We start from the raw sequence: 23764 nt of genomic DNA on the forward strand, positions 1-23764 counted from the left end.
TAGAGGATGACACAACTGCAATTTCGTTGTGCTTGCACAATGACAATACAGTTCTTGAATATTGTTTGCTCCAGATGAAATACTTTATGGTCATGATTCATCCTGTAGTTGGTTATATGGGTTTCAAGCTTAAAAGTATTTTTATAAGGATTTTCTGAAACGTCAGCAGAGTAAATGGAAGGGAAGTTCTTTTCCAGAACCAAAGCCGTTCAAAAAGTGGACTGTCACTGTTGTGCTCTATAAAGTTTTTTATTTTGCAAATGATGAAGAAGAAGCAGTCAAGTCCTGGACGAGTCAGCGATGTTAAGAACAGAGAGTAAAGCGAGGCTGCAGAATTGCTCTGGATATTGACCAACACTCATCTGATTCTGACTGTGACACTGCAATCATCTCGTAATCATCAGAAATTGCATATGAAGTTTCTTTGCTGGAACCAACAATGACCTAACAGCGCTGTGTGTTTCACATCCTCCCTGTGCTGATGGAGGAACCAGAAGCCCATCTTCCATCTTTCCTGTGCTGTGGGACATACTGTGACCAGGCCAGGGCTGTCTTAATACCCACACTCAATCAATAGCGGCAGAAGACACGACAAGGGCGACAAGATATTATCTGGCTCACACCCTGGGCCCCTGATTAAGTCTTCATCTACACTCTGTCACAGTGAGATGTGATTAATTTAATACCATTATGGCCTAATGACAGGCTGTCTGCAGACCTGCCTCAGCCAGCACCCTCTACAGCCTCCATCTAAAATTCTCCATTGGCTCAGACAGAACAGAACCTTCCTCCAGCCGCTGCCTAACCTGTTTCAGACCTCTTACAACACAACTCGTCGTGCTCTACTGATTCCACATGCCGACATGGTAACACTCTGTTGTTTAAACACTGCTCTCCAGGCTAGTTGTGGCTCGGCAAAAGGAGGAGCACCCACAGTAACCCGAGGTTTATTTACCAAACACAATCATTTTCCTGGAGTGGCTCCTGTTGCTGACAACATCAGCAACACGCAAAGTTGGAAATAGTGCAGCACATTGGCTGGCCGGTGTCTGAAAATCCCCCACTTGTAGTTTTTCTGACTGTGATTTATGACCAGGGGAGTGTAGTTTAGCCTCAGGTGTTCACTGTGGTCAGAGCGCTCTGCACCTTCATTATTATAATTAGAGAATGCCTCTCATTTAAATGGGAATAATTGAGTGAGAGTTATGACACCTGGGCTGCAGATTCTTGGCTCAGCCCACAATTTAATGGAGGTGATCTAAGAAGAACGCAGCACGAGAGGAATGCTGCTCAGATGAGGCCCACACACTGTGAGCGAGTTCCACTTGGCAGATAGTCCTTGATGAGGGGACAACCTCATTATCACGGTATGCAACAGTAAACTGACGTGATAACGTCAAAAACATGCTATATGCTATGACCGTCTAAATTAAAGGGATTATTTGGTGCACTCATTAGTAATCAGTGTATTATCTACAGTAGATTCTGGTTGGCACTGCCCTCAGTTGGAGAAGCAGAGAAGTGCACTGGCATGGAAGCTGAAGCGATTAACTGCTGTGGACCAACAAAAGGTATTTTAACCACTTAAAAAAGGTCCACCTAAAAAAAAAAATCAATACGTCAATATAAGTATATGCTATATTTAGAATATTTTCACCACTTTGCTTTGCTGCCAGATGGCCTTTTCTGACAGGAAACCACTGTTAAACCAAGCAAACCAACCAAGTGGAAGAAATCAGCAATGTTCCCTCGCAGAACGTGAGACGCTCTGGTCTGCTGGTATATGGTTAATGTGTGACTTTGGTGATTTAAAATGATAGTTTGGGGTCACACAATAACACAAACAAACTAAGTGACTGAGTAGTAGACCAGCACAAGCCATGTTTTGGTAAAATTACTGATTTTACACATTGAGTTTGGTTGGTTTGGAAAGAGCAATATCTGGCTTTCCCATCTGAAAAAGCTGTGTGAAGGCAAAGTAAATTGGTGAAAATATTCTAAATACAGTGTATGCAAGTGATACTGATTTTTTTTAGGTGGACCTTTTTTAAGTGGTGAAAATACCTTTTGTTGCTGACCCTGTCCACAGGAGTTCATCGCTTAGCTTCCATGCTGATCTGCTACTGTAGGTAATACACTGACTGCCAATAAGTACCTCTTACAACCCCACATCAAATATCTGAACTATCCCTTTAAGACATTGGAAAAAGCCTGTGTCTGCCCTGCAGCAGAGATACTTCAAGGTCCTTTAGCTGGTGATACTTGTGTGCAGTGGTGTGCTCTGTACTCACCAATGGGGGCATCATCCCTTTGCTAGATGGAGGGATGACAACTCTTAGGTCTGGCTTGCGGCTTCCCATTCCCATGTTCCCTCCAGGGGGTGGTGGAGACTTGGTGGGCATGACTTTACCTAGGCCATTGCCGCTGGGTGTGCTGAGGACGCCCGGAGAGCCCCTGGGGTTAACAAAACCGTTCCCTGCAGAGGTACACAGCGACAGAAACACATCATCAAACCATGGACTGTGACTGACAACACTCCCAGTCATCAAGCAAACCTCTTGCGCAGCGTTGTTTTCCTGCCGCCGCATGCAGCGTTAAGTGTTTCCAACCCTCTGGGAAGTTTTAATAGACTTGGATAATTATCCTGCACATTTACAAAAATAAAATGTCCATTTCAAAATTGATGAGCCTTTTATTTTTATTGTGAATGATTAGATCAAAGTCAATTCTTTGCATCTTGGGATGAGGAGCAGTTCACTGACAAATGTACTGTGACTGCTTAAAAGAAATAGCTGAAGCCATTACAATCGAATAAAAACAATAAAAGATGTTGTAGATGTTGTTTTTACACTGTGCCCACAAACAAGTGCTAGACGCTTCCTTCAACATTCACACCTTGATGTGCATGGTCATTAGTCATTTCCTTTCTTTCGAAAAGTGCATGTATGAGTCCCCACCAACTTATTCTAGGAACTCCCATCCTCCACACTCCCACTTGTTCACTGGACAACTATTCCATGCAAAAGGTGAATATTATCAGTGGGTGTGGAAAGATGTCTTAAAGTGAATAAGATAAATACTTTTCACAGTGTCACATATATGTGTTGCAGACTTACAGTAACAGTTTGTAACACTTATCTGCATTGATTGATAGTAGTTTTCAGATACTCTACCTTACTGAATAATAAACTATATTACATACTACATTACCATATTATATACTAGAGGTACACGGAGAAGTCATTATCAGTATTTTCATCTGTGGCTGAATGACTAACAAAATGATCATCTCCGTATCTATATTCAGACAGGGTGCTTGTCATGAAATAAATGAAATAAATGAATGTTCAAATGAATGATGAGGTGGAAGAAATATCTGTTTTCATGGCATTATTTGTGCTTTTTTGAATGACATATTTGGTTTCAGGTGCACCCCTATACTACACTGCTATGTCTTTACTGTTATGTATATTTATAGCCAGTTTATATTTATGAATATTTTATATGCATTATATGCTTCTGTTTTTACTCCTTGTTCTTTTGCCATTTTTTAGTAGCCATTTGTGATCTTTTGCTGTCATAAGAGTTTCATTGCTCAGAGTAACCCTGTGCATTTGACAAAACAAACTTTGAATTCATCTCAAAAATAAGTGCACCAATAAAAAATGTGCTTTGTGGCTTTGCTCACAAATATAAGAATTGAAATTAATCAATTGAATAATTCATTCTTAAGCAAATTCACAGTGTCAAAAAACGACCCCTCACAAATTATTAAGAGCACTGGAAAGTGTTTTCACTTACTATTCTGATAATTGCTGCATTTGAGAGAGAATGCAGGCTTCATAAAAAATGAATTCTTTCTGGTTTTGCCGACCAACAGTACCTTTCTTTCAATTGCAAGATACTGTATGACTCATCTGAACAAGGTCTGCAGTGGGATTCTGCACATTCCACACAAATCCACTCTAATAAAAACGATGCAGTGAATCGCTATGAAAAGAAATAACCAAACAAAAGCAATGCTTCAAGAGCACTCAAATTTTAAATTGAACTTTATGTCAGTCAAAGTAAAAATATATACCTTTACAATATATACATGTTGAAATCCTGAAAACAACGGGAAGACAGAATGAATTGTATCTAGCACTGCATCAACAGATCAGTAACACTTCAACAAGTTGCTGACTTCTCCATTGTGTTGAGTGTATCCCAGTGAAATACAAAGTGTGTGCACAATAAGTAGGCTTTTGCGTAGGAACATAATGGAACAATAGCCCCTCTGACTACAGATAAGGACAGCAACAATTCATGGTCAAATAAACAGTTATGACGCCGACAATAGTATCACACAGCTGAATCAACAGTATATACAAGCAGCCATCGCCATCAGCTCTGGCTTTGATCATACAAGACTTGGCTGCTGCAAGAAAACAATGTTTACAGAATTAGCAGAGTAAATGTCCAAGGCCCTAAAAATAGCAAACCTGATTACAAGCAGTGAAGATGTCATTGAGTGGGAATGAGATGTTAGTGCAAATAGAATTTCATGTAAAGGAATGGTTTGCAGCAGTGTGGCAAAATGGCAAGAGAAGAGCTTTCTGATTACAATCAGTGAGCTGTGAAAGCTCAAGAAAAACAAGACAGGAGATGACAACACGACGGCTCCTTTCGCAACAAACATTTTGGCTTGTCACAGCACGAGAAACACAGGTACAACTAATAACATTAACCCTCATCCTACCAACATTTTTAATAAACAAGGACTACTGACTGGGATCCCTGGAAATGAACGATGAAATAACCATCATCAGCAAATATTAACTTATTTCTTCTCAAAACATTATTAGTTATGTGATTAATCTGGGAAAACAGATGGTTATCATTTTAGGAAAGTTACAGTAATTTCAAGTAAACATAATTTGTGTTATATAGTGAAACCAACCAAGGCCATTTATAATTATTAAACTAAACCCAGTCATTCAAATTTGTTTTCACTTTGTCCATTGTAGACGGTGTTTACATATATGAAAACCAAATGTTACCGGTAGTTATAGCACACATTTGGCTCATGCTGTGCTCAAGGCATATTGGCATGGGATAGGAGGAGCGAGCGGTGTGCCCCTTCACCCCGATCACGTGTAATCCTTTAAATTAGGACCCATCGCAAACACGAACTCCGTCAATAGTTGCACCTATTAACAAACTGACTGACAAATGCCATGAAAAGTCGTAACGATAGAATAAAGCACTTGTGAGATACGACAAAGTACACCAGGGAGTCTGCAGGTACCTGTGAGTGGGATTAAGGTGGCTACATTGCACGACATATCTCACACGCTGCACCAGCCACATCAGCACAGTAGCATGAACAGTTCTGCCTAACCTTGATAAAACGCAGCTCTCAATAACGTTATTAATTACACCTGTTATGCTATAACAAAAAACAAAGAATTCTATAAGCCTGAAGTTTATCCTAGAAAATGATTTCTTGCTCCTGATCTCTTCAAAGGGTCCAGTGTGTCACATTTACTGAGATCTATTGGCAGAATATGGCAAAAACTGAAAACAATATCCATTAGTAAGTCTTCATTAACACAAGTATTCACAAGTATAATCACTTGAAAATAAGAATTGTTGTGTTTTGTCACCTTAGAATGACACATTTGTATCTACAGGGAGCACAGGTCCACTTCCACAGAGACCGCCATGTTGCTACAGTAGCCCAGAGTGGACAAAACAAACACTCTAGATAGGGCCTTTCACAAGTAGTTTATCCTGCATGTTTGCAGTGTTCTGCCTCACAGCTAGATGTCACTAATTCCCACACACTGGTTCTGTGATAAACTGTAACAGAGAGAAAACTTTTAATCATTCTCTAAATGTAAATGTTCATAAATCTCCTGTACCCTTCAACAACACATCAAATGCCACCGAATTTCATTGCGCATAAAACTGTTGATGTTGTTCTAACGCTAGAAAATAAATCTTTGGCCACTTCTATACCAACATATGTTGGCCTGATAACACTATGATACACGGGACACGTTGCCAGTGCATAACAGGGCAAAGACAGACAGACAGTCACTCAGTGCTGTATTCCCTGGCTAATTTAGACTTGGATTATCCCACTGCTCTTGCATATCTTTGCTATGTGCCTCTGATTATGACTTCAGATGTCTGATGATGAGAAACTCCCACAGTTCTTTCAAATTATTGCCAAGAGGGGAACACATGTCTGAACAAATACTTCGACCACAAAGTTCATTTTGAGCCAAGGTAACAGCCACAAGTTAAGCAGGGACAATTTACTGGGCTTTTCTGATGTCTGCCCTCATCCAATATTCAGACTTCTCCAGCAGATTGGCTGTGCCAATAAATCCTCTCTGGCTGAAACCTTTGCATGTTGAAAGCTGTTTGGTTTCAGTTCATTGTCCTGAATTATTAACACGGTCTGGAGAGGGGCATTACATAAGGCCTGGTGTTTACAACTGAAATATTCATTTTAAGTTCAGGAAAGGAAAACACAGTGACTTATTGTGCCCAGCATCCCACATGCGTCAGGTTCAGGCAAAATGTCTTGATGAATGAGAAGAAATAGTAGATGAAAATCAAGGCCTCCAAAACAGTTTTCTAATAATAGACACCGCGCACAGTCCTATTGTGTCTCAGAAAACTGAGAGCAGGCAGGATGCACAGAGGGTGATTTGTTAAGACTGAAGGCAGATGGCAACCAGGTAAATAATTGTTCTTGCCCCCACTCTTTTCACATTATTGGGTTTTTTCAGTACAGCATGGGTATGATTCATCATCATCCTCCAACTCTGAATACATGTTTCACATTCAATTAAACCCGCTAAGAAGAAATTAAGCACTAAAATAGAAGAAAATAACTTTCTGAAAGTAACACAAAAGTTAGCACAACTACTGTGGTATTTCCTCAATTATTTTGTGTGACCTGCTGAACACACAAACATTCTTTGTAATGGTGTTCCAAGAGGTTGCAATGCTCCAATATTAATTTAAGCATGTGTGCAGCTTGCAGTCATATTGCGTAAGAAAACGCCACAACACTCACCAGTTGAGGACCGGAACTTGTCATTAGGTGTAATTGTATGAGTTGTTGAGAGAACAGATCTATTATAGAACAGCACACTGGAGTAAAAGTATACAATGAGACAAAAGAGACATATTTTTGAATGTATAGCAGCTGTGGAACTACAGTCTGAACAAAAGACTGGACAAGAACAACAGCAGATGGCTTATTTTAGATAGAACAACTGAAATAGTGCATGCTTTAGTAAATCCTCCAAATGTCACTCACTGACCCAGTGGCTGGGTGGCAAATAATTTCCTTCTTCTAACACTGAATATCCAAAGTTTAAAAAGTAGCACACACACAAATCACCAGGACAAAGCTGACTAATCTCGAGTTTGGTTTAAAGCATGAGTGTGAACCTCAACTTCATCCCAGGCTTCATCAGCATTATAGTTACTCACCAATGGCTGCTCTGAAAGCAAAACTCTAGGCAAATCACATGGACACTTGACACTTGTTAACATTCCCTCAGCATACACTGCTTCAACAAGTGCATTTTCTAAAAAAACACTTTGAGGGTCAGGCAGTGTCTTCAGTCACAATAAAGGTGGCTTTCATTGTTGCATCAGTTTTTGCTGTAACTTATTCATATTCTTCACATATTCTGTTCACACACTCCCTTTTAGTTCTTGAACCTTTTGTTGCTTTTCACGGTTGCTAAGGTTAGTATAATCAGCTCTGTGTTTGGTGTCAAAGTGCCGCCATGAACAGTATTTTTTTGGCACTGTCACTGCCTCAAAGACAAAGAAGATATACCCACTTGTCTCCATTAAAGCACAAACATGTATTCACAAAAAAATAAAAAACAGGATGCATTCTGGGACATGTAGTTTATGGACACTACTTCCATAACACATTGTATTTTGCTGCATAGATTATACAATTTTTTTGCAAGCTCTCACAGGCCACATAAAATGAAATGCCAGGTGAGATTCGGCCAGCGGGCCTGGAGTTTTACACATGTGGTCAAAAAGGACAGTTCACCCTGGAATCAAAAATACATATTTTTCCTCTGGCCTGTAGTGTTATTTATCCATCTAGATTGTTTTGGTGTGAGTTTTAAACATATTATAGAGATATAGAGATATCTGCCTTTCTTTCCACCATAAAAACTTAATAGTTCCGACATAAAACTGCTCACAAGTTCTCTGTATTATCTTGCGCAACTGGGTCATGATTTCTGGAAAGAGACATTGCTGTTGAGTTTTTCAAATTAGTTTTTTTTGGTACTTTGAGCACCACAAGTTGACTATCTAGTTCCATTATATTCAGGAGAAGGCAGACATCTTTCAAGAGTTTTCCAATTTTGTCAGCAACTGAGAGCAAAACAATCTAGATGGATAACTATCACTACACGCAAGAGGAAAAATATGTATTTTTGAATTTGGGGTAAAGACTCCATTTAAGGAGCAGAAATTAAATACTGGGAAAGTGCATCCTTTCCCAGATCTAGTTTACTTCTTCTATTTGCCTTATGTAAAAAAAAAAACTGCAATCTTCTCTCTGTGTTGATGCCATGGAACAGAAGAGAAGATATCACACGGTACATCTTCCATCTGGCCACTCTGAGCGGCCTTTGCTGTGGTCATAGCTGCTACTTGTGAAAAATCAGAGCTATGTCAGGAATGGTCATCTGACAACGGGGCTGGAGAGGTTTTCTCCTCCCTGTAGCCTCTGCTGTTCTACACACTTGGTACAAACAACAGCTGCAGCATGCTCGCACTGTGCCAAACGCTGACGCCCCTGGCAGAGGATCCTAACTCTACCCCGACCCCGGTACAGTACCACACCCCAAACTTAAAACTCACACAGCGTTCTCTTTAAAATGCTGACTGTAAACCAATCCGAGGTGGTCGTCATACATTCTAATCAATACCTTACCAAAGCTTGGTCTGCCACAGGCTATGAGCAGCAACTGTCTTACGATTTTATAACATATTACTGAATTTATCAGAAATACTAATCAGATTGACAAGGAAAGAGTTAAAGTCCACCTGCCTCTGCCTCTCACAGAGCACATTGCAGCCATGACAGGCTGTCCGGTCATTGTGTACTGAGGACTTAGTGGGATGTCATGGCCCGAATACCTACAGGGTTATGCTGGTCTAGGCATCTTACAGACCCTCTCCAGCCTTATAAGGGCTGCCAGAGTGGTGGGGGAAAACAGATGCACCTGTCAATAGAGGGAAGGAAACAGGAGGAGGGAGGGCTAGATAGAGGTGACAAGTTTAAAGGAAACGCTGCGTTTATTTACCTGCCAAAGTCATTTGGACAGCTAATTGCCTCGCCTGGTTACCAGTGTCGGTTTCAAGCACAAACACTACACTGTGTGAAATGCTGCTGAGCCGTTTCCCATCTCTAAAACATGCACTTAACAAGCATATCATACATTTCCTCTGTTGAGAGGAGCTACACATGTGTTCCCATTAGCATGCAGTGGAAATATATAGGGGTAGAGGCACAATGATAGTGACAACTGTCTTGAACCAATCACAGATGGATACGCAACTATCCAGCTCGCGTGCTAAGCAGGAGGCCTATTGGGCAGAGCTACAGAGAGCTAATGAATCTCTCCGGGAGGACTTACCCGCTGGGCTGGAGCCCACACCACTTGGCACTGAAAGGTCTGTGGTATCCAGCATGCCACCTAATGAGATGCACAGAGTGATATGATTAACCATCTGCATCCTTCTGCATGCTAGCAGAGCATGTGATGGAGATGCCAGACCAGACATGAAAATGTCATGTAGATCTATCTTCACAGCTCACGAAAAAGGGAGGCATGTGCTCCTGCCAGTGTCCTCATGGTGGGGAGATTTTCAATATATGATTAAAGGCAGCAACATCAAGCTGTGTTCAGCATGGTGTTTATTATGTTTATGAAGCTGGAGATGGTGAATGCAGCAGTCCACCACGAGGACGCACCTCCAGCATGCAATTATTCATTTTCTTGGGAATCAGGTGTCTACTGAAACCTCTCTTAACAGTCGTGTGAACACTATGCCAAGCAGATGCTTTCAAGAGGTACACTTAAATCAAAGCACACAATGCTAATATTCCACATGGGCCTGGGCATTTTTTTTAGCTTTTGAAATATGCTGATCCAATATGAATCAGAAAAAAAGAAAAAAAAAAACTATAGGACATAATCACGAAAGAGGAAAGACTGTAATAAACAACCATTAAGTAAACCCCCTGCAAGTGGGTAGGTGTCAGCCAATTCTGATCTGTGGTTAACTTTGAATGAGGCATTTCACACCTTGTTGCATGTACTTCTATATGCAGTGAAGCTCAATCTTGCAGAAGCCATCTGGACTGACTGAGTCATCCCTGTCATGCAAGTACTAGCGTAGACTGACATCATTTTTCCACAATGCTGATACAGTAAAAGGTGTGATAATGAGCATTTCAGAGGGTGTGAAAAAAATAACGTGTACAAACACCAGTTAAAGGGTGTTAGTATGACCTGACTGTTTCACCTTAGGACTCTTACAAACAACTCTATATGTACTGGAGACAACACCTTACCTTAAAGGAATAGTTCAACACTTTAGCCTAGCTTAGCATAAAGAGTGGAGACAAGTGGAAACAGCTAAACAGGTTTCATCAAAGTTCAAAACTAACCTCACGAACACCTCTAATGATGATTGCATTGATTACTGATTAAGTGTTGTAAAGTTATACAACAAGTAACTTTCTAAAAGCCTACAGATTATTATTTTTACATTTCTGTTATTAAACAAACAACATGAAATGTCCCAAGGTGCAGAACAAAGCAGTGCAGAGAAAGCTTTGTTCCTGCAGCCATCACTAAACATGTCATAGCAACATTGCACAGATGCTATAAAAGCTATGTTTATTTATTTATGTGTTTATTTACTTTAACCTGTCTTTCATTTAATCTTATATATTCTAGGGGTTATTTATTTGTGTGTGTTTTTATTGCTAGTTCTCAATTTCTAAGTAAGTGGAGCCATTGGGGATTTTTTTCATGGGTTTCTTTGACAGTGATGTTTGTAAAAATGTGTCAATATGGATGCCCTGACTGTTACTGCAAAACAAATCTGCCTACATGTGCAAATAAACCCGAACCTGAGAACATGTTAATTAATGAGATTTGGAGAAATAAGTAGTTGTATTTTCAGCATTGGAGAGAACCAGGCTAGCTGTTTCCCCCTGCTTCTAGTTTTTAATGCTAAGCTAGGTGAATGACCTACTTCTGTCAGAATTGTCAGATTTTTCTACAAAGTGTGCTATCAGACTAATTTAAAGATGCTGTAATCATGCAAATTCTGGACAAAACCTGCTCTGAGTGGTTTAGATCATCCCCAGTATACCACTTTGGCCAATTAACTACAGTTACTGTCCACTAACCTGCACTTCCTGCACTGGTGGGCCTTTGGGGGCCTCCGCTCGAGCCCACATTCCTGTGCAGAGAGGCCTGTGGAGGGGACAGCATCCCACTGTCACTCAGGGAGGCTGTGGCTGCTGCCAGGGCCTGGCTACCCAGAGTTCCTCCTGGCTGGTACATGGCATTAGGATTGGATACAGGCACCGCCACGTGCATGGAGAAGTTCTGCTGAGGCAATGCTGTGGGCTACAAGAGGGAGACAAACACACACAGATATTTACACACAAACACACTTGAAATCCAAGGTCTGGTGGGTCAGTGGTTGTCATGGCATCATTAAAGGGATAGTGTGGATTATTTAATGTGAGGCTGTGTATTGTTACTTATCGACAGTCGGTGTATTAGCTACAGTTGATACGGGTCTGCACACCCCCAGTTTGGAGAAGCAGAGAGGAGCACCAGCATGGAAGCTAAGCAATGAACTGCTGTAGACAGGGTCAGCAACAAAGGGTATTTTAGCCACTTAAAAAAGAAGTCTACCTCAAAAATAAATATCAGTTTAAGTCTATGCCATATTTAGAATATTGTATTTATTATTCCACTTTGCTGTCAGACAGCCTTTTCTAATGAGAGACCACCGTTGTATAAGCCAAATGTCACTCTCTCCAAACTAACCAAACTTCCTAGTTACCTTACCTCACAGAACACAGAAGCTGCTGATCTATCACTGCCTCTGTGTCTTGGTTTGCTTGTGCTATTGTGTGACTTAGTGTTTTAAAAGGACAGTTTGGATTTACAGAAGGCAACACAATAACACAAACTAACTAACAGATCAAGGCAGTGGTAGCCCAACAACTCCCGTGTTCTGCGAGGTAAAATGGTGGGTTGGTTTGGAGAGAGCAATATTTGGCTTATATAACATCAGTTTTGGCTGTCTGACAGCACAGAGTGCAAATATTCTAACTACAGCATACTTTTAAACAGATTGACTGATTTTTTAAGAGGCCTAAACACCTTTTGCTGCTGACCCAGTCTACAGCAGTTCATGGCTTAACTTTTACTGTAGCTAATACACTGACTATCAATAAGTAGCTCATACAACCCTACATCATATAATCTGAAGTATCCCTTTAACAAGAAGTGACCCTAGAGGGTTTGCTTCAATAAACTAATAAATTCACAAAATAATCTTGAAGAGCTGTAAAAAAGTTAAGATATACTGTACATTTTAAACTCAGCAGCTGATTTATAACAGAATATTTAATAAACATTTCTGCCCAACCTGTGAGAACTATTGAGTGACACCATATAATCATCAAAAACCTTTATTATCATTAGCATCATACATGGAGAATAGACACAAATCTTCAGTGCTACTGCAACACACAGAAAACACAGAAAACACAAAATCCAAAGACATGCATTCAGGTGATCACTTCGGCATTGCAGCAGTCAGCACCACACGACATACTTTGTCTTTCGAAACACCACTGTGACTGTGTAACGTGTTTCTCAGCACAGCGGAGCAGAGGGGTTGCAGGGATTCACAACTACGAGAATCGTGACTCACTTGCATTTACCTACAAAGTGCTGACTGTGCAAAGCGTAAGTGAGAATGACAGGTGGCAGTGAGAACGTTTCATCATAGCATTATCCAGTGAGCCAGTCGGGTGTTATCATTAGTTTGTTAATGGCAAAGTGATGCTCTTCATGTCAGGAACATAGAGAAAACGACTGCTTAGTAAGCACTATGTTCTTGCATAATTCTAATATTGTCACGCATGATAAGATCACACAAGATTTGTGGTGTTTTGGAGGGTGAGCCAGTGTGGTACTTGATGAAGGAGAGGGAAGATGCTAAATGATAGTGTAGTGTTAGTGTGCTCTGGGAACACTTTACTTTCTGGAGTTTTTCTTAAAGGAGTAATATATATTTTCATCTAGACAGCATTTAGAGAGAGGTTATAGAAAGATCTAAATGGAACTGTGAATATAAGTATTTTCTGTTTATTTGTTAACATATGAGATGAAAATTTAAACTGACCTTAAATCACAGAACCTGCAGATCTTTACGAAAACACTCACAACACTGTGCGTGAGTAAGTATTTACTGTACATGACTGATGTGTTTAAATAGCAACTGCTGTTTGATTTATGATAACATGACCATGATACTAGGGTGTAATCTTTCCAGCAGAAGCATGCAACATTTCACCTGTTCACATGAAATGTGATCTTATCAGGGTGTGCCAAAATATCAGTTGCCGAACAAATCAACATAAGAAACAAATGCACGCCCAGTTAAGGGGGGCATTAATCTTAAGCTAGTAGAGTAGTTCTGAAAGAGGTTGATAGAGGTTCTGGGGGGGAGGGGCAACAAAAAGAGGAAAAAGTTAAAATGAAAAAAAGAGTGAAAATCCTTTGTGCCATAAAGCCAAGCAAAGACGTTGCATTTACAGTACTTACGATTTTATGATTTCTCATCATATTATCAAACTCCTCATTAATTTTTTTATACTTTTCTTCTGTGTGAGGAGTGAGGACATATGAGGCATCGGGGTCCGGGCTATCACAACCTCTGTGTTCTTTCTTGTTTAGCGCCTGTAGTGAACATCAACATAAAGACAGGAATCAACACAAAACAGCAGGGGACAAAGGAAGTACTTACACCACAGCGCTTGTACATTAAATCACTCTCTTCGCTTAGTTTGCCGAAATGGTCGTCCATGAGGGGGCTGTGCCCATAACAGTCATCAGGATCAGGACTAGCACAGTCATTATGGCCTTTGTTTCTCAATTTCTGAAATGAAATTGCACAGTTGAAAAGAAACAGTATACAAGATGTGGCTCTGTGATTTTGCTGCTTGTTACCTAATATATATATACTTAACTAAAATATCAAGGCAACACTTTTGTTTTAGCTCCCATTTTTCTTGAGTTGCAGTATAAAATCTAAGAACTCTATGCACACAAAAGATTTATTTCTCTCAAATTTTGTTCATAAATGATTTTTTTTTTAAATTTTACTATAAAATGTGCAATTTTATATAAAAACAAGACATTTACTAGGCACTGAACAATCGCTATTTCACACAGGGCTACAGATACATACCAGTGTTTTTCCCAGGAGGGCAAAGTCATGACCGACCCTACTCTGCCTCTAAAAACGCTTGTACTCGCTGCCTTCTTTGGCTGGGTTGGTCTTGGCATAAGGAGTTATTGGTTGGGTGTATGGTAGGAATATCAGGGTAAACCAATCAGAGGCAGAGTAGGGTCGGTCATGACTTTGTTTTCCTGGGGAAAAAACTGTATCTGTAACCCTTTGTCTCTTCCTATTACAAACTGTGAAGTCCCTCAGGGGTCAATATTTGGACCGATTTTATTTTCACTCTGTATGCTCCAACTTGGCCAAATTATACAAAAACATAACATTTCATCCAACTGCTACACTGATGACATGCAGCTGTATCTCCTAGGAAAATGCTCCTAACCTCTCCAGTCTTACAAACTGTCTAGCAGATATTTAAAAAAAAATGGATGGCAGCAAATTTTCTTAAATTAAACTCTTGATAATCTGAGATCTTTATCGATGGCCCTAGTAGGCTGTATCCTAGCATCCAGTTCTTTCTTGGTCCCCCATCAATTCATATCAAATCCAATCATGAGTGTGTTGTTTAGACTCCAACCTCACTTTTGAGACATGGTTAGACTATTGCCATGATCTTTTAACAGGTATAAATCATAAATTAATTCATAGATTTACTACGAATTTACAACTTATGAAAAATAGGAGCAAAAACAAGTGTTAATTCATTGTTAGAAACTATATAATTTAATATAAAACATAAATATCAATCAAACATGTACAAAAATCAACATCTACTGAATGTTTCTCCTTCAATTGTTTCTTTCGTTGCAGTATAACACGAACAGCTGTGACACCAATGCTAGGCTAAACTGTTGTTCAACACACGGCTCTGTAGCAAGGGGAAACTGAAATGTCACTCTATATCCTTTCACCCTTCAGAAGTGTTCAGAGAAACAAAATATTGTCCTCCTCCCTTTTCCTCTCTTTCTCTCTCCTTCTCCGCCCCCCCACCCTCCCTCCCTGTCTCCATCCTTCTCTGTTCTTCCCTCTCTTGCTGCTGCTGCGAGTGTGTGTTTGCATTTTTCATTATATTTCAGTTATCATAAGCCACCCAGCTGGAAGAAACCCACTGCATAAGACGATCCTACAGCGAAGCACTTTAAGACTGTCCCAGCCTGTAATTCAGTATGGCTGTCACTCGTGGGATCTTATCAAAGTTAATGCATGTGGGGAATAAAATGGATTATCAAATGTGGTCAAAGATGCTTATTTGAGCACGAAATTGAGCAATTATTGTAAAAGCAAAGAGCTCTTAAGCACATAGGACGGTGTGTTGTGCTGTTACAAAGAGCCTATTCTAACTTCAGTGGGAAAAAAACATATGAAGTTAAACAAATAAATGCAATGCTGTTCTCTTCTGCTCACTTTCATACAGGCTGTTCTCTGCTCCTCATTACAGCTCTGAATAGCAGTGTTAACAAGACTTGCTGACAGCATGTGACAGCTTGTGATATCAAGGCAGTGTACATCAAAACATGATTTATGTGCAGCTCTCAAGGTTCCTGTATCAGCCTGCTGCAGGTCCACAGCAGCGCCCTGCCCTGTCTGTGGGCTGCCTCAGAGGCCTCGTGTCTACAGGAAGGTCACCAACTCCTGTGGATGCAGGGGTCAGAGTGCGAGGCAGAGGAGAGGAACCTACACACACTAATGAGACCTTACTCTCTGCTGCTGGTCTTCATCACCCACCAAAGTGGAAACTGTGTGTGTGTGTGTGTGTGTGTGTGTGTGTGTGTGCATGTGTGTGTGAGAAAGAAACAGAAACTACATGAGTAGGAGTGTGTGTGGTGCATACGTGCAATGTTTGTGTGTTGTGCTGGGCGTGAGATTGTATGACTTTTGTGTGTGTGTGTGTGTGTGTGGCGAGGAGGGGGGGTTCTACAGCTGCTACATCCTCTGACAGCGATGTGACAGTATGTTTAGGTCTGTGCAGACAATGCGGCTAACCCAGCGCTTCTCACCACAACCTCAGTGTAAGTTACATTTCCTAAAACCTGTGCCATGGCTTTACGAGATGCCTGCATAATATCATTGCTCGTTAAAAAAAAAAATAGATGAAGCTAAATCCCTCGCCGCTCACTCCATCACCACGCACTCACATGCATACAATTTCTGAGTGACGCACATTTTGGGGCACGAGAAACATGTTAATGTATGTCGTATAGGCAGAAATGTGACGCTGTGCAGAGCTGAGACAGAAATAAGGAAGTTCAGACAAGCACCCACATCTCTTCAAACATAAGTGTCCGCAATGCCCAGAGGAGAGCAAGAGCGAGATAGTCTTCTGGATAATGAATGGCTAGCACTGTACCACAGATGCATTACTGTTTGGTGTGGTACAGAGCCGTGGCATTCTTCTCATTCTAAGAAAACGCCTTGCTGGTTCATTTCCTGTTTACTGAACGAACCCTCTTTAGTTAGGGTCCTGAAAGGCCTGTGTTTACCGGGGTTAAACTATGCACTTTCTCCACCAGCGAGCCAAAGATCTGATCTCAACCTGCAAATTTAAGTTCCAACCTGCTCATTATGTGAATAGCTTGGTCGGACTGGTCGGGCACGGCTGCGCGAGAGATGGGCAGGGCTGCTCTACTTTCACAACAAGCCTGGCCAGCCTTCAGCTCGCCGCACCCACTGGCCCAAGCCATTTAGGGAGGGGTTGCAGCAGCACAGTGGGTGAGCGGGAAACAGATAGCAGCAGACAAGGGCAGGCAGATTTGTTCCATGATACATGACATGAATCACTACAATGCATTAGAGCTGCTATGATTAGCTGATAAGTTGTCAACTATTTAATTAACTACCAACTGTTTTGGTAATCAATTAATTGCTCTGAGTAATTTTTTTGAGAAAAAAAAAGTTCAAATTCTCTGATTTCAGCTTCTAAAATGTGAATGTTTTCTGGTTTCTTCACATCTTTATGACTGTAAACCGAAAATCTTTGGGTTGTGAACAAAACAAGACATTTGAGGACGTCATCTTGGGATTTTGAGAAACATTTCTCACCATGTTCAGATGTTTTATGGATCAAATACCTAATTTATTAATCAAAAAAATTATCAAAAAGTAAAACTAATCTTTAGTTGCAGCCCAGCAATACATATTATCTTCAAAAAGATGCACTGAAGGTGTTGTGTATGCAAGAGTTAATTACCTTGTGGTGATCCAATCCATATAACATTGTAAGATTGTTTGAAGTACTTAAGTGTCAATACTTTTTCAAGACTACATATTTAAAGATAATATGATACTATTATTTTATGGTATCTGTTCAGTGAAGTCTTTATTGTCCTAGCTGAAATTTGGCTTGCAGCACAAACCAGACAGCATTCAGTAACTTTTTCTGTACTGTGTTCAGCCTGTGAGTACTGAGTATCGTATTTTTTTATACAAGCATTATGTCGCAATTCTGGTATTGTGACAACTCTATAACATTAAAGGCCTGGAAAAGCATGGCTGTAATTCTTTGTTAAATGACTTGGCATGTTTTGGGTGTCCCACAGAAGCTGCCCACAGCTCCAAGTAAATGGATCACTAAATCAGCACATGGCCAAACAGGTGTCCCTCTTCCAAACACCTGTCAAGACCTGGCTCCCCACGCTGGCCAATCAGAGGCAGCCGCGCAGAGACATGGCCGTAGAAGGGACCACATGGAGCCCTGAAGGCCACGCGACCCCAGATCAACTTTGCTCTTATATGTCAATGCAGCAGACTGCTCCAGACACTACAGCGTTCTGACCTAGAAAAGGGAAAACTCGCCAGACAATCAAGATGCAAAAGAGAAGAGAGATAACTTCTTTTTGCATTATGAATAGTATGATAAAAGCTGTTTCAGAACGCCTCTCAAATGTTGAATCAAGCTGTGGGGTTTGTACTTTGGAGAAAGTAAAGTTGGCTGGATGTGAATACAGCTGAGGTTGGGATTTTCAGTAGCGTTTCTGATGAAAGATCGGGGCTGTTTGTTGTGGGAGGGGGGGGCTGCAGAGACTATAGACAAGGGAACTTGTGTAATCTATTCACAAGGCCCTGAGAGACTCACAAAGATGAGTGGGAACAAGGCCAGCTGCTATTTTCTCACAGCAGTCCAAACCTGTATTGATAGAAATTTGGCTCCTCAAATAAAAATGAGACTCTGAGTGGCTGACGTCAAACCGACTGGGCGCTATTGTCAGTGCGCGCATGTATGTGTGTCCTGCCATTTGCTTGTGCTCCAACTTCTCTTAAAAAAAAAGAAAAAAAAAACGTTTTCCATTGGAGGAGGCCTTGAGGCTTCCTCGTCCTGAAGAAAACATCTATCCGTCATCTCCACCTGAGCCCTGACTACAAACCTCGCTGTAACCATGGGGAACATGGAACACAGTAATTGCCTCTCCAGATTTGCAGTATATGTTTACTACAGAAGGCTGTGGCGCAGGGAAAGACAACCTTGCGTACCACTTTCATGAGAAATCAGTGTACATTTTTTAAAGTAAATCTGCACTATGAGTACCCTTAAAGGAGCAATACGTAAGACTAGCATTAAAAAATGAGTGCTGCAGCCCAAATAATGAGTTGGAGCCAGAGACGGTATATTAAATACATTGAAGCTCTATTTAATATACACTTAATGAGTAAAGACAGTTTTTTTCCACTCGCTCCCTCTTCCCCAGTCTCAAAGCTGAGCCTGGTCGCCTGCAGGCAGCAGGAACACTAGACAATGAGGATTAGAAGCAACGATGAGTCCTACATTGTAAGTTGATTAACTGTTTTTAAGTGTCAGTTCTCTGTCAATGTAAAGCTCAGCTTGTTATCCTGAAAACAGCTGCTCGAAAGTTTGGAGTTTGGAGTTCAGTGACTGCCTGGCTTATTGCCTGTTGGATCCATTAGCATATGGTTCAATTTAAACATCTACTCCTACTACAACTCATTTGGCATTCTGCAATATTCTGCATTGATTTGAACTCTAATAAACAGTGTAACATTGTTGTCAGAAGCCAGTATTTCAAATTAGCATTTTTCTTTTGAGTAATATATTGCATATTTCTGCTTTAAGAACTGCTATTAAAATATATTACGATATCTTAGACAGTTCAACATTGATATCACGCCTATATTATGCTCAATTTCTTAAAATTAGATTTACTTTTAAGCATTATATTCACGTTTTATTGCAAAATTGAAGCAAACACTGTTCCACAGATTAAAAATAAAACCCAAACCATTGCATAAGCCACCTACATCACCTGTTTCTTGAGAAGTACTTTCAGTGAAATGGGCCCAAGCAATTTACTCTGCTGCTGTGAGTCTTGGAAAACAATTTCACTCTGATGTTCTCCCTCTCTTGTGTCAAGAGAGCTTTCTGCATTTAACTTATTCATGTACTGCACAGTACTGTACGTGAATAGAAGGCAGGGTGAAAGGAGAAAGATAGTGGTTCGGTATAAAAGCTGAACTTCAAAATTGTGGGGGAGATGGCTGAAAGGAAGGCATGAAGAGGCTGCTTCTATAGTCTCCTCCATTGTGCCTGAATCACAGTAGCTTTCACTTACAATGGCTTTCACTATTGGCAGAGCACCACCTGACCTATGACTGGTGCACCACAGCTCTGATTACGGGCCTCTCGACAGCAAGACAGTTTGTAGCTGGAAATTACACAAAATGTCCCGAAACTGGAGTACAACGTGAATGTTTAATGCACGTTGTGTTTCCTAAATGACACAGAAGCTGTATTTCAACCGGCTGTTGTGCAGCGGGCTTCCTTTACCTCGTATCGGCCGGGTCTCCCATCCTCTCGCCCTGCAGTGCTGTGAATTAGCCCTTGTGCCCGCCGCTACACTAAGCAAGGTAGCGTGCTAATCCTCATGACATCACTATTGTGTCCAGGCCGTTCCATCTAATGTGCTTATCAAAGGGCTTCTTTGAGTGTGAACGCACTAGGAAATCAGCATGGGGAGGCGGCTGATAGGAAGGCTTTTATCTGCTGAGGAATATTTCTGCTCTTATATAACATCTTAAGAGACTTTCACTACCATCATGTTCCCTTCCCCCTGTGGTGCTGTAGTCTTCACTTGAGGGGAATAAAAGCCTCTTTTGGTTGCTCTTTAGGCACTGTATGCCATGGCCCATGCAGCACTAGGTTACTGTTATGTTAGGCATTCTTCTTCTTCTTCTCTCCATTTCCCACCACATATTGCAAGTTGGGAGCGAGGGGCTCTCAGATAAGGAGACCTCTGTAATTCCCAGACATATCTTGTTTAATCTCATGACCATTACACATTACCGAGTGGACTGATATCAGGATATGAGGCTGGATTCACGTCCTTCCTTTGGCTCGCTCCATTGTCTACTGGACAGGAAGAGAAGCGGGAGGGGGCAAGCTCTCTCGTCTGCATTTTATTTGGATATTGTGGTCTTGTAGCCGTTAGAAAAACAATATACATAATGAGATTTAATCCCACCTGACACCGCCGCGACAATGGACAGACCACAATGAACTGCAGGCTCAAAGTCAGACTAGTAGTGACCTATTCATTCAAAGTGAGTCGTGCTCACTAAATCTAAAGCGCCCATAGAAAAATCTGTAATATATTTAATGTAATGAATCATAAAATGAGCATGATATATCTAGGGCTGCACCTAATTATTAATTTATTGATTATTTTATTGACTAATTGATTAATTTATTAATTAATCTAACGTTTATTTTTTGATTATTCAAATATATAACAATTAATGTATCTAAAATACCAAAAACTTCAACCATAGTCCTAAAAAATAGGCACATAAAGCACATTAGAATATGATAATAGTTTAAGCTCCATGTCAGATGCATAATAAGAAAAATACTGGGCCTCAAATTCAAAAGGAGCTATGATGCATATTAATTTAATCACTAATCACTGTCAACCCGTCACTGAACTATACAATCAGTATTTTGGCTTAAAACTTAAACTGTTTATGACATGGAGTTATTTCATCTTTGGAATCACATGGTAAGATGATCACTGGCATCAGTGTGGGCCAAAGAAAATACGTTTCATCATTTCTCTGCAGACTGAAAATAATTACAGACAGTCTTCAACATCACTTTTAGCCCTTCCTGACTCATTTGTGGCTGATAAAATGAACAGAAAATACAAAATGGCAGAATAACACTGTTAGATGACGAATGGTGTAAAGTTAACATCAGTGGTGCAGACAGGGTGATGAACAGAGCTCTACTAACAGAAACATGTTACATACGTCCTCATATATCGTGTTTGGGTGCTGACAGAAAGTAAACAGGACAATCCTCCTGCTGCAGCTGCAGGGGAAGGACAGGTCGCTCGGTGCTTCACTTCCTGCACTCGTGCAGAGCAACTGTCCCGCTGTGATAAGTTGCATCCAGATTGTGGTGCTACAGAAAACCAAACTGTTGCATCTCTGTCTAAAATACGACCACGCTTCAGATGATCGAGATGAGGCCTGCTCTCTGCAGCTTGTTCTCCAGGTGAATCCACGCTCTGACTAGGCGTAGCAATTCATAGCGATACGTCGATGCATGGTGAGCAAATTGGCGTATTTTCATAATCGATGACGTATCTTGCGTTATTGTTTTCCCATTTTCCATTATTTGGAGATCGAATGCAGAATGTTCACTGAATGAGTAAGTGAAGAAATCATTAATAATCCTTTAGAAGGAGCAGATATTTATAATCATTAAATTGAACAATATGTTAATGGAGTCTGGCAGGCAGTGAGGCAGGCAGTCACTTAACTCAAATTCCAGAGATTTCATTAGAGATTTAAATCTATATTGCAAAATTACAATCTTGCGCTCATCTTACACTCCTGCAGTGTTGCTGCAGCCTGCCTGAGCTTCCTCAAGTCTGAGACAGGGAGGAAACAACTCACTTCAACCATAGACTGTAGACTGAACAGGATTTGAACTTACTTAATACATTGGCTATGGGTGCAACTCAATATTTTGGGCTACAGTACTAATCACTGGATGCACGACTGTTACATATTGCTCCTTTAATCATATTCTATATTGTATACTGCTCATGATTACCTGCATTTGACTGGGTAAGATTGCCAATTAAATATAGCCCATCCATTTTACAGAATAAGAGGCAATTGCTGTTCAGTGAGCAGTCCCTTCAGAGCTTTCTGCTCTGAGACTGTGGTGAATGACTGATGTGACAAAGCTATTAGCCGCCACAGTCAGAGAGAACAGTCTCAATCAGCGGACTGCGTATTTTCAGTATAGACAAGAGGGAATTAAACTACAAATTGAGGATAAAGGCAAACCAATGTCATCATTATCTACAGATTAAAAAGAATGAGAACACACACTCTGTTCCCACTCCACATGCAGAAAAGGTGGCACACATTAAGAAGAAATTACAATCCTGAGAAAAACATTAACGCAGAGATTATTGAAAATCTTTCTGACCATTTTTACTCTCTCTGTCACTCTCCGTCTCTCTTTCTCTCTGGTCATTGAGTGGATCATTAGCTGTCAGGGCCCTTGAAACCATACCCCCAACCCTGAACTCCCATTCCTGCTCGCCTCTAAAATATTCATAAGGACAATTAGGAGTTCCGATAAGGCGAGTACGGAGGGCTGGGGGGCGTGCGGCAGAGAGGGCAGGATGTGCCAGCAGGACGTCTGTTCTGCAACACTCTATACCCAGACCACAGACCTGTCCTCATCAATCTGAGACACAGCAGCCTCCCTCTTTGCCCCCAGTCAGGCCAGGCAGCCAGGGGAAGGTGGCACGGTGCCAGCTAACCCCCAGTCCCCCCCCTTCCCACACACACACACACCCCACCCCACCCCATCCCAGCAGGCTTTGCTCTGTCCTCGCCCCTGGGCAGGAGGGGTTGGCCGCACAGCACGCACAGTGGGAGGAGGGGGGCACAAGGGCAAGCTGATTGTTGCACGAGCTAACTCACAGAAGCCGCTGCGCACAAAAGCAAGGTCTTGTTTCAGCCCTTCAGCCCGCAAGGTCATTGAAGAACACAGAGGGTGGACTCATGGCTTGTGGTTCTGATGATCTTTAACGTAACTAGTGTCACTACTGCTCTGTAACTAGATCAAACCAAATTAGGTCAGCTCAGTGTCTGACCTATTTCATGTGGTTCATGCCAAAGTTATGACAGGTATGTGGTTTGAGCTCAGTTTGAGAAGCTATACATTGTACGTATTGTT

At 41.1% G+C, this 23764-nt stretch overlaps 1 protein-coding gene across 10 annotated transcripts in view; it reads right to left on the reverse strand.

The window, feature by feature from the left end:
* mef2aa (myocyte enhancer factor 2aa) overlaps positions 1 to 23764 on the reverse strand; it is an 88252-nt gene that overhangs the window by 9216 nt on the left and 55272 nt on the right. For 3 of the 10 annotated variants that reach the window (XM_084734763.1, XM_084734760.1, XM_084734761.1), the window contains exons 4-7: positions 13914 to 14048; positions 11471 to 11693; positions 9684 to 9743; positions 2292 to 2476 (exon numbers count right to left, since the gene is read on the reverse strand). In XM_084734763.1, the coding sequence (XP_084590889.1) occupies positions 2292 to 2476; positions 9684 to 9743; positions 11471 to 11693; positions 13914 to 14048 (603 nt within the window). Of the gene's footprint in view, positions 1 to 2291; positions 2477 to 9683; positions 9744 to 11470; positions 11694 to 13913; positions 14049 to 14115; positions 14248 to 23764 lie in introns of all 10 variants that reach the window. The other 7 variants (XM_084734764.1, XM_084734762.1, XM_084734767.1 and 4 more) reach the window with 4 other exon arrangements.

Source organism: Lutjanus erythropterus, chromosome 13, assembly GCF_056507025.1.
Source record: "Lutjanus erythropterus isolate fLutEry1 chromosome 13, fLutEry1.hap2, whole genome shotgun sequence".
NCBI classification, from domain to species: domain Eukaryota; kingdom Metazoa; phylum Chordata; class Actinopteri; order Lutjaniformes; family Lutjanidae; genus Lutjanus; species Lutjanus erythropterus.